At 46.8% G+C, this 18,041-nt stretch overlaps 1 protein-coding gene across 3 annotated transcripts in view; it reads right to left on the bottom strand.

Moving 5' to 3' along the window:
• Positions 1-11,564, bottom strand: part of GRK2 (G protein-coupled receptor kinase 2) — a 38,870-nt gene extending 27,306 nt beyond the window's left edge. For 2 of the 3 annotated variants that reach the window (XM_033158963.1, XM_033158968.1), the window contains exons 1-2: positions 10,984-11,564; positions 1,506-1,582 (exon numbers count right to left, since the gene is read on the bottom strand). In XM_033158963.1, the coding sequence (XP_033014854.1) occupies positions 1,506-1,582; positions 10,984-11,096 (190 nt within the window). In that variant the 5' untranslated portion in view covers positions 11,097-11,564. The remainder of the gene's footprint in view (positions 1-1,505; positions 1,583-10,983) is intronic. The other variant, XM_033158973.1, reaches the window with a different exon arrangement.
• Between the last annotated feature and the right edge of the window lie 6,477 nt (positions 11,565-18,041).

Raw genomic sequence — 18,041 nt, 5'->3', positions numbered from 1 at the left:
TTGTTCAAAAAAATTGCTTTGCAGAGGTAACTACCATGGAGTCATCAAATTTTTCAAAAATAGGGGGTCTGGGCCTTGGCTTTTGAAAAATATGGGGCCCTCAGTAATTAGCTAATTGGGAACCACTGTTCTAGAGTATTCTGTTTTTTTTTGTTTTTTTTAAAGGAGTTAAGTGGCAGGGTGTGGAATTTTATTTTCCTTCCTTCTGTCAGGCTTCTGTGCCTTCAGCAAGATGACAGGCAGAAATTCAGCAGCGAAAGTGTGTTGTTGTCCCCTCTCCCCACCAACCTGTACATTTCAATCTGTGAGGGAGAAAAAGCTACACAAGCTGCATTTTTACTTCTCACACCATTGCTAACAGGGCAGGAGCCTTGCCAGAAAAAACTGACACTTTTACTTTCTAAAAGACTTCTTTAAGAGCTTCATGGAAGGGGAATTCCACCAGGTCCAGATTCTCTGCTGGAGTAATTACACTTCTTCATCCAGGCACTCAAGAGAGGCATTGGGGGCCGGGGAGCAGGGCCTGTGAGGGTGTGGCCTAGCGATATAGTGTGGCCTAGGAAGAAGCCTGAGGGCCAGAAAGATGGGCCTACAGGGCCACATTCAATCTCAAGGTCTGCAGCTCCCCCCCCCCTTCCTGGAGGCAGAACATTCTCACAAGTGAGCCAGTCCAGAAGCTTTGAACCCTCTTCTCTTCCAATATCCCTCAAGTGAAGCAATTGTCCTGCAAACAACTAATGGAAGATGGAACGGGGAACCGTTGCAGGCCGCACAAGAGGAAGCAGAATTTCCTCATCGACCTCAGCAATACCCCCTTCCCCAATTCATTTGTACAGATCGCAGCTCAGGCCTGAGAACAAGGCGGGGTGGGGGTGGGGCAGGGAGAGACAGTAGATTACAATCTGCTGGGAGATCTCTGGGTGACCTGCAGTAGATCCTCAGGGGTTCTGACTCCCATTTTTTGAGCAACTAGCAAGAACAAAATGACCCGCCCACAGCTTCCGCCACCACTGTAGAGCTATGCGCTGCCCCCCCCCAAATCCTCATTAATAGATACAGTGTCACTGACTTTCTTTGCATTGGGCTGCCCTAGAGGAGGAGAAGACTTGTTAACTCCTGATCTGAACGAAGAAGGTGGGCAAGTGGCCTTTGCAAGGGCTGGACGGTAAGTACAAGTTCAGGAGGCAAACGTTCCCCAACTCCAGCGAAGGAGCAATGACAAAAGAAGCTGCACCTGCAGCCTCTGCCCCTGCGGCAAAAGCACAGCAGCGCTTTTCGGGCCAGAAGCTGGATTCCTAAGGGGAAGGACGAGACTGAGTATGCAGCAAGCAGCTTTCATCACAACTCCGCAGACAGCCAATCCCACCACAGCCCTTTTAAAAAGGAGACCCTCCTTCTGCCCCCCCCCCCATTTCCTCTCACTGGCGCTGACTCCTGGCTAACCGGAGCACAGGCAAGCTGGTCTTGCCTGAACTCATGACCCCTGCAGAGGCTCTGCTACTCACCAATCTTCTGAGAAAATATCTTGTCAAAGGTCACCTCACCCCGGTCTTCCAAGTATTTCTGCATAACACTGCGGATACTGCCAAGAGAAAAGGCACGTAAGGGAAGTTAACGGGTGAAGCTTCTCAGCTCGGCCTATTCCCTCAAAGCGGGGGGTGGGGGGAGATTGTGGCCCTCCATATGCTGCTGGACTCCAGTTCCCATCATCCTTGACCGCTGGCTACGCTGTCTGGGCCTGACAGGAGTCCAACCACATGCGGAGGGACAAAGGTTTGCCACCCCTGCCCTGAAAACAACAACAAGGGCAGGATCCAGCTAAGCTGTTGCATGTGCAGAATGAGGTCCACTCGTACAGCAGGACTTCCCCCTCCTCTCTTCCCGCTGCACCCTCTAAATCTGCTCTGGAGGGTCGGGGGAGGAACCAAGAACATGTTTAGAAAGTGTGGGGGGTGGAGAGGGGGAAAGTCTTATTATATGAGCTGTTTTGTAGTACCTTAAAGGATAGCAAATGTAGTATGGTATTTAAGGTGGTGCAATACCCTTTGTTGTTTTTGCTGCAACCCCTCAATTATTATCAGAGGAAGCCTTCAGATAAAAGACACTTATCTCAAGAGATTTTGGGTCAGTAAGGATCCAGCACTGGATAGCCCACATTTCATTCATGAATTAAGACCAACCAGCTGTTTAAAGGAGACTGTGTTTTTATCTGGGGCTCAGTGGAGCCAGGTACAGGAAGATTACAAAGGCAGCCAGTCATTCTAGCAGGTGAACGAACAGAGGTTTGTTTCTTGTCTTAAAGAAGAGCTGGTGTTCTTAGAATGGCATCTGCATCTGGGCAATTTGGAAGAGAAGCCAATTTAAAAGTCTAAACAGAAAATGCAGGTTCATCAAAAAGCGGGAGGGACAGGGGGATGGTTGTCTGAGTGTGGATGGACAGGCTCCTGGCTAGAGAAGCAGAGGAAATTATACATTGGATCTTGGAAGCATTGTTCTGAATACATTCTGTTTTGTTAGACGCTGTGTTTGTTTTGTCCTTCTGGGTGGTTAATTTTAAAAAATGACCAAGAGAGAGAGAGAGAGAGAAAGAGTGAATGCCAGGCAAATAATTAGGAAAGAGCACCTTTTGGGTTGAAAATGAACCTGAAATTCCAAGGTCCCAAAGTACAATGACTAATCTCAAAGATGAGTTGGCAAGACCTGGTAGCTGGCAACCTGGAAAATGCTACAGGCGGTCTGGTCGTGAGACAGGGGTTCATGCTGGGTTAATGTATTACAAAGAACTGGAACTCTCTTTTGGAGTTGTGTGCCATCTTTCAGAGCTGGGCGATGACCTGGCTTCTCCAGGTGGATATTTAGCTGGTGAAGCAGCACACATAGCCCTTCTACAGAGAAAATTTTAGCTCCTGAGTATGAGGGCCATTGCAGGGTAAGGGCAACAGCCTCCCTCCAGCCCAGTATTCTGTTGTCACAGTGGCCAGCCAGATGCCAGTAGGAACACCTCAAGAAGGTCCTGAGCACAAGAGCATTTTTTCCACGTGGGATTCCAGGCACACTGCCTCTGACAACGGGGGCAGAAATTCTAATCCTAAATGCATTTATTTGGAAATGCCACCAAATCACTTTCAACCATTTTCTCCTGACCATGTTCACCTGGAAGGAAGAAGTCCCATTGACTTCAAGGGGGTTTGCTCCCTAGAAAGCATGCTTCAATTTGCAGCACGGGTACATTTCGAGATGGAAGCTTGTGTAAGAAGTACTTGTCAGATGATGGAAGATGCAGATTACCGTATCGCTTGACAAGTGTATTGAGTCAGCATTCCCAACACCCACAATCCACATACTGACTGTACAGATCCTCACTGCAGGTTGGAATGAATGAGAAGCAGTGCGGGTGGCACTATAAGGGTGAAAATGCTGTGACTGTGGCACCAACATTCTGTGACAGTTTGCACCACTTGCACGAGATACTTGGTAAGTCAGGCAGGACAAATTAATGCAGTGTTTCTCACACTTGGGTCCGCAGCTGCTGCTGGACTACAACTTCCATCATCCCTAGCTAGCAGGACCAGTGGTCAGGGATGATGGGAGCTGTAGTCCAATAATGGCTGAGGCCCCAAGTCTGAGAAACACTGAATCAATCAATTGGCAAAGCTTTCCTTAGACTAGCATTCCTCAACCTGTTGCCCTCCAGGTGATGCTGGACTTGCAAACTCCCATCATCCTCAACCAGCATGGCCAAAGGACAGAGATGACGGGAGTTTGGACCCCAGGGTCTGGAGGGTCACAGGTCCCCCCTCCTTTCTTATGAAAAAGTAACCTTGGGAAGAAGAGAAGGTTTAGAGAACTGGAATCACTGCTTAACCTGCCCACTCTTTCCCCACAGAACCCCCCCCCCCAACTACAGAAAGCATTATGCAGCCCCTCCACTTTGTATAGGCCGGGGAAGGCTATCTTGGACTATTCCATTTCAGGCTGCAGGTGAGAGGGTGGGGGTGGGGTGACATTTTGAATGCTCCCAGATGGGAATGAAAAACTCGTCAGAGAAAACCGAGCCCAATAAGACTGCATCCTTTCACCCTGACATGCACACTGCTTTTCTAGTTTTACATGTGGAACATTATTCAGACACACAACTCCCTCCCGGCCCGCCTGGAAGTGTTATCATCTGCAGTGCGGGGGGGAGGAGAGAGAACCGTGTGTGTGGCGGGGGTGTGTGTGTGACATTGCTTGAGTGTGCTGACTGAATAAACAGCCCTTCATCCGGGTACCTTTTAAATATCTGAATGGAGGACAAAGAGATCTGGATGCTTAACCTAGAGAGGCCACTGCATCTTCCCTGAATGGCAATGGAAAGGTGCCCAATGTGGTCTGCAGTAGGAACAACCATAGCTGGTGCTGTTGCAGTCCATGGATTAAATGGGTTGCTGGGCTGGCTCTGAATGGGGTTTCTGGGGAACAGTCGTATTATAGGAGCTATGGGAGCTTGATGTAAGGGGTGCCTCTGAAGGGGAGAGTGTGATTGGGCTGAAGAGACACTTTCCCATTGTGAAGGGCAGATTTTTTCCCTTGGATTCTGCGCAGTAAATATCAGGGAGCTGAGAAACAGGACCTACTTTTACCATTTAGACTGAATGTGTCTCTCCCCCCCCCCCCAACAAACTCCTGCTCCTGAAACTAGTAAGCCATGGGGGACGGGGGGGAGAGATCCCCATGACCGAGACAGAAGCGTCTTGGAAGGATGATGGATGGCTGTGTTTCTGGTGCCTGCTGCTGTTATGGGCCTGGGATAATGTGTCTCAAGCATCTCCATAACAACCATCTCCAGGGGGCAGGTCCAGTTGAATGATAGCATTAATATCATTACATAAAATGCCTTGTGTAGAAAAGGAATTCACACTCATTATCTGGTTATTCTCACAGTGTCCTGGTAAGGTAGGCAAGTCATTCCTTTTTATAGCAGCAGCTAAGCGGAGACTTGAACTTGGGACTCATAGCATCAAACCAAGTCGCTCAACATCATCCCCTCTGGAAGTTGCCTGACTCCAACTCCCACCAGCCCCAGCCAGAATGGCCACAAATGATGGGACTTGTAGCCTGATCACAGTCTGGAGGGCACTAGGTTGGCTACCTTTGCTCCATGGAAAAGCAGCACAGCTATATAGGCCAGGCTTCTAAAAAGCAACTAGCGTGGTCACTTGTGGCTAACAAGCATCTGTTCTAGGCAACCAGGAAAGGAAGGTTTAAAAAAATGGTTTAAGCCACAAGCCTGTATGTGCATTTCAGTCTGCAGAGGGGTGGGGGGTGGGGAAACAATCCCGAGCTTGTAAATTTTGTGTTGTTTACAAGACGGATTCCAAAAATTCAGTCACTGAAGTTAACCTCGGTCAGATAAGGTCTGAGAGAACTGGTCCTAGTGCCCTCATTTTTCCTGCCTCAGTTTTCCCCCTTAGGAAAAAAGAGAGCATTAGTTAACAACCAGGAAGGCCTATGGAGAATGTCAGCTCCCTTGAGTTCCTCTTGCACAGAGACTTAATGAGAGGCAGTTAGTACTATAAATAATCAGCCAGCTGTTGACAATGCTCTTGTTCGCTTAAAGGCCATTGGGGAGGAAGTGGGAAGTTGCCTGCTAGTATCCCTGGGCATCTGAGCTGGTTTATTATTATTTTTTTCTTTATGCTCTTGTAGATTGTCAGGCTAGAGAGAGCCTGACTTCAGGGAACACTGACTGGCTTCATATCCAATCACAGAAAAAGGAAATGAATGCACAGAAAAAAAACAGTTTGGTTCCCTTAACAGGAAAAACAACACTGTAGTGCAGCAACCAGCAAAGGAGAAACTTCCTTTCCGTCCCGTCCCCCCTTTTAATCCCCTGCCCTTTTACCAAAGCTGAATTCTCCCTTCTCACAAATGCCACAACCACCTTGGCTCTGACACATTCCAACTCCGCTATAAAACCTGCACAAAAAGGCAGAGCTTGCAGTGGGTGCCGTGGCAGGTCAGCAGGACACAGGTCACCCTGATTCTCCTCCTATGTGCTGCTGCAGTTTCTTACTTTGCAGCAGACCCAAAGAACCTATTGCGACCAAAAGTGACGTCATTTCCTGGCAGACAAACCAGAGAGACAGCTCTTCTTCGAAGCTGGGCCTTGACTTTGGCAGGAGGAGGGACATGAGAGGCTGCACCAGCGAGGAGGTTGCTCGGGCACGAAGTTTAGTGTGTTGGAGCCTATCGGAGAAAACCAGTGGGAGTGATTTAAAGTCAGGGTGCTCCATAATAGGGGTTGTGGGAGGCCTCCTTTCCCTGTCCCACAATTCTGCTCTGCATGATATGGAAGAGGAATTGGGGGGACGGACGACCTGTGGTCCTCCAGTTGTGGATGGAGTACAACTGTCAACACCCCCAGGCCATTGGCCATGCTGGCTAGGGCCAATGGGAATCCAACAATGTGTGGAGAGTGACAGATTAGCAACCCCTGAGCAACCTCAGCTCAACTCTCCACTTTGGCATGAAGATCGAAGAGTGGCGGTGGTTAGTCAAACACGCACACAACCTAAACTATCCCACATACAATGTGTGCGGCCCTCAGCTCCTTTGGAGAGAAGTATGACGCAATGTAATAAGCAAAACCTTAGACATCTTATTCCCCCAAGATCTCGAAGTCGGTCTAATGGGCAGCAGTTCTGAGTTTCATTACCTCCACTCCCTCTTGGAATGTCTGTGTAGAACAGGGGTAGGCAACCTAAGGCCCGTGGGCTGGATGCAGCCCAATCGCCTTCTCAATCCGGCCCACGGACAGTCCGGGAATCAGCATGTTTTTACATGAGTAGAATGTGTCCTTTTATTTAAAATGCATCTCTGGGTTATTTGTGGGGCATGCCTGGGGTTTTTACATGAGTAGAATGTGTGTTTTTATTTAAAATGCATCTCTGGGTTATTTGTGGGGCATAGGAATTCGTTCATATTTTTTTTCAAAATATAGTCCCGGCCCACCACATGGTCTGAGGGACAGTGGACCGGTTGAAAAAGGTTGCTGACCCTGGTGTAGAATCTACAAAAGACATTCCAGGAGGGAGTAGACAGAGTCCTCCAGATCTTCAGGATCATGTCTCCAGTACCCTGCCACTGTGAGCTTGGTTGGTGGAAAGCAGAGATTTAAATCTCATCAGATAGCTCTCTGGGCAAGTCGCTGTATCTCAAATTTAATCTACCTCCAAAGGCTGGTTGTGAAGATAAAATGCTGCCTCTGAACTACATAGTACAGGACAGGTAATACACAAATTGCTGGACTTCAGGCATGTGACACAGACTTTCTTATTTCAGCAAGCATTTTAAGGTAGGGTTTGGATTTATGTTTGGTTTTATGGTGATTTTTTTACTGTTTTATTCTCTGTATGGTTTATTTTTATGTACGCCTCCTAGAAATGCTAATGATGAAGTGGCATATAAATGCCATAAATTAATGTAACAGATGTAACAGAATGTTCCTGCTTTTGCAGTAATGAACAAGGATGCAGCCCCTTCAGCAACTTTCAGGGGTGCTGTTCTAGATGTGGAGGGGTGGCAAAACCCAGGTTTGCACTTGGTCTGCATCTCCTGCCCTTTTCTTGCTTTTAAAAAATTCACCCCCCCCTTTTTACTGACTTGCTGTACACACTGCAAAATGCAAATGCTGATAAGCATCAGAAACCCACCATCTTAAATACCAGTACTGTACATAAAAACTAGCCAATGCAAATGCTATGGAGATTTGGGTCATGGGTTTTGCCTCAAATTCTTTAAGTGCCCAACAGCACCCTTGGCAATTCTGCTGATGTTCCTCTCTTTACAACAGGGATGGGGTGGTGTGCTCCTCCAGATGTTGCTGGACTACAACTCCCAGACCATTGGCTGTGCCAGCTGGAACTGATGGGATTTGGAGTACATCAACATCTGGGGGGCACTAAGTTCCTCACCACTGCTCTAGAATCTCCATCCTTCTATTGTTCCAATCCTGGACAACTTCCTGAGGATGTATCTGCATTTTTGTCTCAATTCCAATAGATAGCCCATGAGAAAAAATGAAGGCACCACCTAGGTTCCAAGGGTGTGATCTGTATGTCCCTTATGTTTCAAGACAGACACACACACGGAAGCTGTTAGGTCAACCGCCAGCAAAGCAACAATGATGAAAGATAGTGTATGCTAGGGCCACACTGCTTGTGGTTTCTGTTAAGTCTCACCTTCCTATGGAGCGTCTGAGAGTAAATGCTCTGTCTCTGAGAAGCAAGGTAATGTGATTTGTGAACAGGACTATGTATGCGGTGCCAAGACGATATCATGCAAGGCAAGGAAATAAATTATACTTGGGAACCCAAATCTTGTTTTTCATTAAAAAAGAAGAAGCAAGTTTCTTGTCTTTTTGATCTACAACAGTATATGTGTGCAAGGCCAGAGGGAGGATGAGTCGAATTTCTAATGGTCAAGAGGTGGGGATTCTGTGCCCTGCACTGCTTCCCTACACCGACTCCCATGACTGCTAGGAACCGAGCAAATTATGCAAAAAATAAATATGCAAATACATTGACTTGCATATTTTAATGTAAAACACACACTCTGCTCATCACCCAAACCCAGTTTCCTCCTCCACGTGATTTCTGTTGGGCTGTACCAAAAGGTCTACATGTTATTACGCATTCAGATTAGGGGAACTAAGAATTTCTTCAGCTTCTGACTGAATTAACCTGTTCTGGAATTACCCTGTTCTCCTCCTGCTCCAAATTAGCTTCCCGGACAAAATTTACAGGGCCACACTTTAGAAGTCCCCCAGCAAAGTTCCCACAGTGAGATGTGCAGAAGAAATGTATCTGATCCTCCCTAGCTAATGGGAAGAAGCAGTCTCCAATGATTGTTTTCAGCAGATGTCTTGAATCCAAAGAAATGCAATTCTGTACATATCCTTGACACTCCTCCCCATGCTTTCCTTACCATTCCAGCTACCTTATTTCTGCCTATCAGTAAGCTATCAATAAGACCCCTGTGCCGTGATCATGGCAAGACCTCCATGTACGCCTCTTAATCCTTAATGTTCTTCCCTAATTGGCAATCTGACCCCTTAGTTCTCCCCTACTTTTTAACAAATAAAATGCTCTATTTCCTAAAAGCCAAATCTCACAAGTACCTCCTATATGTAGATATATTGTCAAGATTGTCTTTTGCTCCCCTACTCCCTCTCCTGCCTCCCAAATAGATGGCTATTGAGCTGGGAGAACTGAAGGCCTTCCTGGTGTACTTTGAGGAAGAAGAAAGGAGAAGGCAGCAGCAGTTACACTGTCATCACAAGTGGTGCAGAAAGAGATGAGGGAGGGGCAGAAGGGCAAACAATGGCTTAAATTCTGCCACCCCAAGATAGTTCTCTTAAACTGGACTCAGGGATGTGACTCAGGCAGGCAGGGGGTTGCCAGTGAGCAACTATTAGCTGAGATGTGATGCAAGTGAAGAGGCTGCTCTCTGGACCGTCACTACACATCCCAAAATTATTTCCTCCAAAGGCTATGGAACTTCACTCAAAGTTCCCATGTGAGTACTTCCATACCGAAACCAGCAACCGTGTGGGGGGAAAAGAGCACAGAGGCTGCTGGGGCTTTCAGGCATTGCCATGGTAACACATCTGCATCATCCTCTGAAAGGGCCGCTTGCCATTTCTTGCGGAAAGGGGCCCTTTGGAGCTTTCTCAGAGACCCTCCGTCCTGCCTTCAGTGGCAGGGGAGCAGTTCTGCTTGAACAGACTTCTCCTACAATGGGGACAACCCAAGGTTATTGGCAAGAACAGGGAAGGGTAGGGTAAGCAAAATGTCACATGGGAGGTGGAAGGGAAGAAGGGAGAGCGAGGAAGGCCTGCATTTGCCCATGTGCTGAAGGTGCAGGATGCTTGTCAGGCCCCACCCTGTTGCCCTTGGTAACTGCTGCCAGGAAGCAGAGTTAAGGGTTGGTTGACCGAAACCATAACACCTTTGACCCACCTGGATGACCAGTCAGATTTTTTTGACTTAATGCTTCCACTTGTGTCTCCCAGCAAGAAAATGCCCTTACATGAAGCAGAGCCCCTGCCTAACACATTTCCCCTTATCTGCACGGTGGTGACCTTGCGCTGCATTTGTGCACGCTTGCAACGTTGTTTGTGCAGCCCCAGTTCCTGCTTGAGCTCAGGGCAGCTGCAAGGTGGGCAAAGGCCTGGGTGCTATCTACCAGCACACTACCAAGACACAGCGCTGGAGTGCACAAGTCCGTACACAGAGATTTTCAAAAACAAAAACAAAGAAACCACCCACCCCAAACAGAAGACAGTGGTTAGGGCATCATGAGGCTGACCCCAGGCACTGCCAGAGCCAATCTGTATGCTCCTCATAACACCCAGCAGCACAGTTGCTGGACGGCTCCGAAAAAAGCACTATATAGGCAGCCTGATTTACTAGCCTGCTTTTCTGCTGTGGTTAACACAACTGCATATTACACATACACAGAGAGAATCACTATGTGTGTTTGTGTTGGGGTGGGTGGAATTGTGACGTGTAGGTTGGGAAGGACAGAGAAGGAGGGGGTTTGCTACTGTAAGAGGTGCTGGGGGAATGATCTCCAAGGATCTGAGCAGCCGAATGAAGAATCAGGAAACAGAGACAGGACACCCTGACAATCCATCATCATGCCCACACTATATCAACACAACCACGTACACGGAAAGACGCTGCTTTAGCGAGCCCTCTTTCCACCCCACTCCACCCCGCTATATGGACGGGGTAGTTCACGGTCCCCTGCTGCTTGGGCCAAGGGAAAGTTGGCTCCGTGCATTTCAAAAGAGCGAAGCTCAGTCTTATACAGACACATTTATGCGTTCGCTCGCTCGCGTTCACAAACACACAGCGCCCATCCTAAACCAGGCGCGCCTCGCGCGGGGCCCCGGCGACGCACCTGCCCCCTCCGCCCGCCCCCCCTTGCCGGGCTCACCTCGGCTCAGGTAGCACGATCTTCTTGCTGGCCCGGGCTGCCGGAGTGGATTTACTTTTCTCCATAGCCATCAAGTAGCTCACATCGGCGAGCACAGCCTCCAAGTCGGCCATCTTGCCAGGAAATTATTTCTTCTGCTTTCCTTTTTCACAATCAATTCTCTTATTATTCCAGCGGCCTCTGCGGCTCCCTCGCCGCCGCCGCCGCCTCCTGGTCGGTGTGTGTGTGCGTGTGTGTGGCCGCCTGTGCTAGGGGGAGGGGAGGGAGAGCGAGGGGTGGGGGGAGGCGAAGAGAGGGGATCTGGCCCCCCAACCCCTCTTACAAACAAACCCACATGATGCCCATGCAAAGAAGCGGCGGCCCTTCCTTAGTTCCTGGGCTGCGGCTTGGCCCCCCTGCCCTCCGCTCCTGGCTTGCCTTCCTCCTCCAGGGCTGTCGGGCTGTCTCTGTGTGTGTCCTGAGTGTGTGTGTGTGTCTTGTGTGTGTTGCGCGCGCGCGTGCAGGGAGGGCTGCCGCGGCCGCTGCTGTTGCTCCCGCTGCCTGTCAACGCGGAGCGGCGGCGGCGGCGCAGGGGTGGTGGGGGGTGGTGGCGGCGGAGCAGGCTGCTGTGGCGGCGGCGGCTTGCTGCCTTTATCTGTCAGCGCTTTTCTTCTTCCTCTGATTGCGATCCAAGGCGGAGAAGCAGCGTCGCGCAAGTGCCCGAGGCAAGCGCAGCCGAGGAGCTCTCGAGCTCGACGCGCTGATTCACTGCTGGGCGCTTAAGGCGGGAGCCGAGCGGATCCGAAACTCGCACACGCTCTCCTTCTTCTTCTTCTTCTTCCTCCTCCTGCTGCTGCTGTTGCCGCCCGTAGGTGGTTTTGTTTCTCCGCAGGGGGAAAGGACCTCCGGGGCCCGCCGCGCAGCTTCTGGCTTCCCTTCTCTGCTCGCTCCAGGGCCAGCTTAAAGCAACAGCCGCCCCTCGAGGGAAGCCTGCTTTGTACATAGACACACACAGAGAGAAGAAAGTTAGTCGCCCGAGGCCGCCCTCTGGAGGCCCAGGGGAGACTTGCAGCTCGCTTGGCGCAGGCCGGGTGTCTTTCAGACCATTTCGATTCAAGCGCGGCCCCAGGCAATACGCTGCGGCGGGCGCTCAAATCGAGGAGCGCTCGGAGGCCTAACGGGCCATTTCACCCGGCCGTTGCCTTAGGCTTAGCACGTCCGGTAGCATCCCGCATAAAATATTGGCCACAACTATAATTCCTTGCAACCTTTTTCTCTCAGAATTTTAACATCCTCTGGTCTCTCAAGGACATCCTAAAGGTCTGCAAGACAAAGGAGCCTGTGACTCCTTGAAGGCTAAAGAAAAAATTAGTACAGTATTTAAAGCGCTACAAGACTCCTGATTGCTTTTGCTGCAAGAGACTGACGTGGCTACCCTTCTGAAAATATTCAAGATTAAAATTCAGGAGCAGACATTCTCAAGACCAATAGACTGTCCTTTGCTTTTCTGACGGGTACAAATTTGGGAGATAAAAGACCTAAAATAAGTAAGTTCTTGTGTGTGCACCGTAGGCTAGAGAGAAGAATACATATTTTAAAAAACCCAGTGGTACCTCTGGTTACGTACTTAATTTGTTCCGGAGGTCCGTTCTTAACCTGAAACTGTTTTTAACCTGAAGCACCACTTTAGCTAATGGGACATGCCGCTGCGTCGCCAGAGCACGATTTCTGTTCTTATCCTGAAGCAAAGTTCTTAACCTGAAATGTTATTTCTGGGTTAGCGGAGTATGTAACCTGAAGTGTATGTAACCCGAGGTACCACTGTACAATATGTAGTTAATCCCAGCCAGAGGGCTAAGGAATGGTCAGAGTTCTACTCTCTTAAAGTTTCCACAAGAACAGTTTTCTTCAGTTTTCTTCATGCTGGCAAACTGGTATTGTCCTAGGTATGTATGCTGAGTTGGAATAGTTCATTTTCCCTGTGTGTTAAGTTTCAGGTGTGAGCAGAAGCACCAGATTCTGCGACCATATAGATTTTTGCCCTGGCCTGCGGCAAAGATTTTCCATGCCCGACATGCGCCCAAATTATGTCCCTTCAGATGGTGCTGAAGTTCAGCTCCCACCATCCCTGATCAATGGTCATGCTGGCTGAAACTGATGGGAGTTAGGAGTGCAACGTCTAGAAGGCCACTGGTTCCCTTCTAGGTGGCTACTGCTTTACTTGAACACTTAAGAAGCTTTTCTTAAGATTCAACCAAGACCTACATCCTTTCATTGGGCCTTGCATACTACTAGTGCTTTGACACCTGTCTGAAAAGTAGATACAGTAGAACAAATTGCACAAAACATTCTCCTGTCGAATGTTTATTTAAAAACCTCCCGGGTGAAAAATCCAGCTGTTCTTATTCTATTAGTATTGCTATCTCTATTAGGACGTTAAGTTGACTTTATTCAAAATATGCAGTTTCAGTTTGCCTGACGTGACTAGGGGTTGAGCAATACGTGAGGTCCATCACCATGACTGCAAAAGCAAGCAACAGACTTGACTGCTGGGTGGAAATGGGCCGTTATACACTTACACAAGAGAATGTTCATACCCTTAAATGCAGTTATTTTCCATGGAGTTAATTCACCTAGTCAGTAGCTAGTCAAATGTACAGAAACCAGTTGATGGAGATGCCTGAGTACACCAGGCCTACCTTGTCCTGTCTCCCTCTCCCTGCACACCTATTATAGGGTTTCCTCACAGCCATTAAATCCTGCTGTTAGGCAGACATCTCCAGAAAGTGGTTCATCCAGTTCTTCTATATGAACTGTTTTCCTTGTAGTGATTAATACCTTTTCCACACTGAAGTGCCATTTATTAGTTTGAGGCACACAGGTTGCAAAGTTATTTCCTTAAACAACCCTACCTTTCTAGCTACCTTTTTTGTTTTCAGCTTTGCATAGCTGAGTGCCTACAAGGAGAGAGACAAGGCACATGTCTCGTCAACTGAAACATGTGCCCTTCTTATTAATGCACTCACTCTGAAGGGGAAGCTACAGTGGCAAAGCACCATTACTAAAAAAAAAAAAAACAGCAGAGACATTTAGCAGAAATAGTGTGTAGGTGGTAAAATGGAGTCACTGCTATAGATTTCCACAGGTGGTCAGTGAAACCTTGCTAAGTGTGAACATAGGGATTGACCAGGAATAAATGCTGGGGTGTATATGGAGCCATTCTCCTGGAATGCCAATTTCCAGACACTTCTTCCCATACAGCAGGCACGTCCAACTTCAAAGAGACTTTGATCTACTCCCACTATAAAAAAACTGGCAGTGATCTACCCATTGGTTTGACCAGAGTTGTTTAGCTTTTTTTGGGGGGGGGATTCATCAAAGTTGTTGAGGTTTTTTGGGGACGATTGACCAGAGTTTTGAGCTTTTTTCTATTCTTTTCTTTTTGTGTGTGGGGTGATCAGTCAGGGTCCCACAAACACCCCACGATCGACCAGTAGATCGCGATAAACAGGTTGGACATGCCTGCTATACAGCATCTGGGTTCTTCTAATTCCTTATTTCCTGTTTCCTGGGGGTCATCCATAGTAATTTCTGCAGAAAGTTCCAGATACAGCGTTTCAAGCAACTCTATAGCTTTGCAGTGATTCCTTGCGATTCATGACATCATAACTCTCATTAGAACCAGTTTGATTGGGAACCCCAATCTGTAGTGGATCCCTGCCTCCTGCAGCTTTCGTGTAAAAGGTTTTAGACAGTGATACTTTCTAAGCTTTTGGGGGACTAGATCTTATAGCACCTTGATAGGCCATCTGTCATGGGATATGTCTTGAGTGTCCCTTAGCTTCTTCCATCTTATTTTGTTATGGTTTTCTGCCAAATCACAATACCACATCCCAGGGAAAGGAACCCTTCTTGGGCAAAGTAAACATATCCTCATGCTCCACATTTTCCTGAAAGCCACATAAATAGAAGATTCACACATCTCACCTGATTTTTCGGCCTCCTCTCCCTTTTCTCTTTGTAATCTGTTTGCAATCAACAAATTTGCTTTGCATGCATCTCTGCCCTATTTCTTTTGCAGTCTCAGTGAAAGTGTTCAGATGCACATTAATCTCTGTCAGCTGTCCCTTCCATTGGAGTCATTATTTGCTTTCATGTTTTTTTTACTATTTCCCTCATGAAGAACAACCAAGCTGCACATTCACTATGCAAGTTGTAGTCTCCTTCCTTCTACCTCTGAGCAACAGCAGCTTGAGCAGGCAACTTATTGGACTTGGCCTCAGACAAAGACTCCGTGTTCAGCCTGTCTTTCTCCTGCAGGTGGAAAAAATAGGAGAAGTCCGCCTGTTTTTTACAAGTTTGGTTTGCTGTCATTCCTTTATTTCAGAGACACATGCCCTGGGGAGATTAATTCCCTGAAGCTCCTGAATGATGCACTGGAGCTCTGGAGTCAAACAGCCATTTTCTGCCTTGCTAAGCCATGTCCCCTTCTGAAAGCTGAAGATTTAGTTTTAAATGGTACCTAGTAATAACAGTATTTTTTTTTAGAACCCATAAATCTTGTCCTTTTGTTTTAGTCTTCAGGATGATATCCAATGAAGTTATACTTAGTGTAGTTACTTGCCCATTGATTTCAGTGGATGTCTATTCAGAGTATGACTTTAGTCAACTAGCACCCTCAACATTTACAGGGTGAGTTCATTAATGAAAATGCATTTTATGTTTATTCTGGAAAAAATGTAGGTCCTGTTCTTTCATGAATAAACCTTATCTCAGTTAAAAATGTTTCCAGTGTTTCTCTGGGGATTCAGAACTTGCAGCCAAGGCCCTCCTTCTGTAACTGGGTAATATTTGAACATGCAAATAGGGAAGTTCTTGCATTAACTGCAAGAATGGCAGTTCACCTTCTGTTGGTGCTGCTGAAGTGAACTAAAAATGTATGTCACTAACAGAAATTGCCTTCTGCAGAAAGGCCTTTGTTATCTTTTACTACAAAATCATAGCAGAAATAATACATTTCTGAATGCAACTGTTATGTTCCTGAAATATTTGATAAAATAGTTGTTGTTGTTGTTGTTGTTGTTCAGTTGTTCAGTCGTGTCCGACTCTTCGTGACCCCATGGACCAGAGCACGCCAGGCACGCCTATCATTCACTGCCTCCCGCAGTTTGGCCAAACTCATGTTAGTAGCTTCGAGAATACTGTCCAACCATCTCATCCTTTGTCGTCCCCTTCTCCTTGTGCCCTCCATCTTTCCCAACATCAGGGTCTTTTGATTTGATAAAATAGTAGGAACCACAATGAATAAAGTGCCAGTATGAAAATGGGCTAGGTTATTCTTGTTTTTGTATAGTAAATCACCACTAAGTGTTAGGGGTTGGCAGAACAAGGCCAGGGACTCAGCTATATAGCTGCAAATAAAATGTTTTAAGTGTGTTGTAAAGTGCAATATACAAATGTCACAATAGATGGCGATGAAGAGCTATGACAAATTCAATCTATTTTTCAAAACTTTTTTTTTTAAAAAAAAACATTTTCACAGCACTTTTTATGTGTGTGTAGATTCCACCCAGGACTTTGGTCCAAGGCACTGTTGTAATACTCTCCAGAGAACAACTCGAGAGAAAAGTTGCTAGTTATTCAGGATTGCCTTGAACAACAAATTTCTTTTCAGATATGATGTGCAGAAATAAGCAGAATATGAAACACTAGGATCTACATCAGTGATGATCAAACTTGTCCTCCAGCTGTTTTGGGACTACAATTCCCATCATCCCTGACCACTGGTCCTATTAGCTAGGGATGATGGGAGTTGTGGTCCAAGAAAGGTGGAGCGTCAAGTTTGGCCATCACTGATGTACATAGTATCTCTGGCTTCTCTTTTATCTTTTTCTACCAAGGAGAACTGTTATTAGTCCATAGGGAGAAACAAAGAAATTAGTGGCCCATTCAGTAATGTCACTCACTCATGACTTCCTAGGATCTGTAGTTTGTTTAGGGTGCTGAGAGTTGTTAGGATACCCCCCTCCCGATACAATTCTCTGCACCCTTAACTACAGTTCCCAGGATTCTTTGCAGAAGGCCATGACTTATAGTGGTATGAGTGCTTTAAATGTATAGTGTGGATGTAACCTAAGACAAACTATTTATCCTCACCTGTAGGTTTATGTAGGATCGTGTGCAAGGTCCTCATTGCCCATTCTCCATGGTGCCATAGAATATAGTGGATGTCTTCTATTGCAGAATTCTGTACACTTATGGAGCTAATGGTACAGTTTTGTGCATCTGCTTCTGACGTTTTGAACTGGCTGAACTGCTAGGCTCCAATCTTAACTTCACATGCATGTAACTGGTGTGTTTCTTAAACATCTCTTTCTTCCTCCTTTTGGAATAGTTTTTTGGAAAGCCACCACCACCACCATTATAGCTTCTGCACCCAAATAACTCCCATACCATCATCTGTGAGGTTAATGATTGAGAGCAATTTTCCTTTGCACAAGTATTTATTGTTTGTTATGCTCTACCTCTGTGTCAGTAAGCATACAATCTTCTCATATTTTTTTAAACCAGAGGGCCTAGTAACAAGGCTTTCCTCTCACTGAGGTCTATAAATGTGTCTTTGTTCCTAGCAATCTGCACTCAAGCATAAAAAAGACCCTCTCGTCACAAGGCTAAAAAAACCACCAGTCTTTTAACTTTTGTACTGAGCCAGAGAGTTGCTGGATCTTCTTCCAAATTGCACTCCCCCCCCCTTTCTCTCTGCTGCTCCCCTCAAAGGTTGCCTCCCTCTCAGTGTCATTGGCTGATCTGCTCTGATGTCACAATGGCTCTGTATTAACAAGAGTCATGGCCCCTTTAGCTACTAATCAACTTAGGTGCTGTGCTGCTGCAAAGCTCAATTCTAGCTAAGAAGATCCCTAGAGACCTTAGCATCTGAATTCTAATATCTACAAAAATTAATATGCATATTGGGAGTAAATACCGTAAGAGCTTTTTTAAAAATCCCTTTTCATTTTTTCTATACTGTATAACAATATAAAAATTACAATCTATAGAAGCCCTATTTGTCTGGTGTTACT

The sequence above is a fragment of the Lacerta agilis genome, chromosome 1 (assembly GCF_009819535.1).
Source record: "Lacerta agilis isolate rLacAgi1 chromosome 1, rLacAgi1.pri, whole genome shotgun sequence".
NCBI classification, from domain to species: Eukaryota; Metazoa; Chordata; class Lepidosauria; order Squamata; family Lacertidae; genus Lacerta; species Lacerta agilis.
The sequence above is the reverse complement of the archived record's forward strand: the minus strand, read 5'-3'. Positions and strand labels throughout refer to the sequence as shown.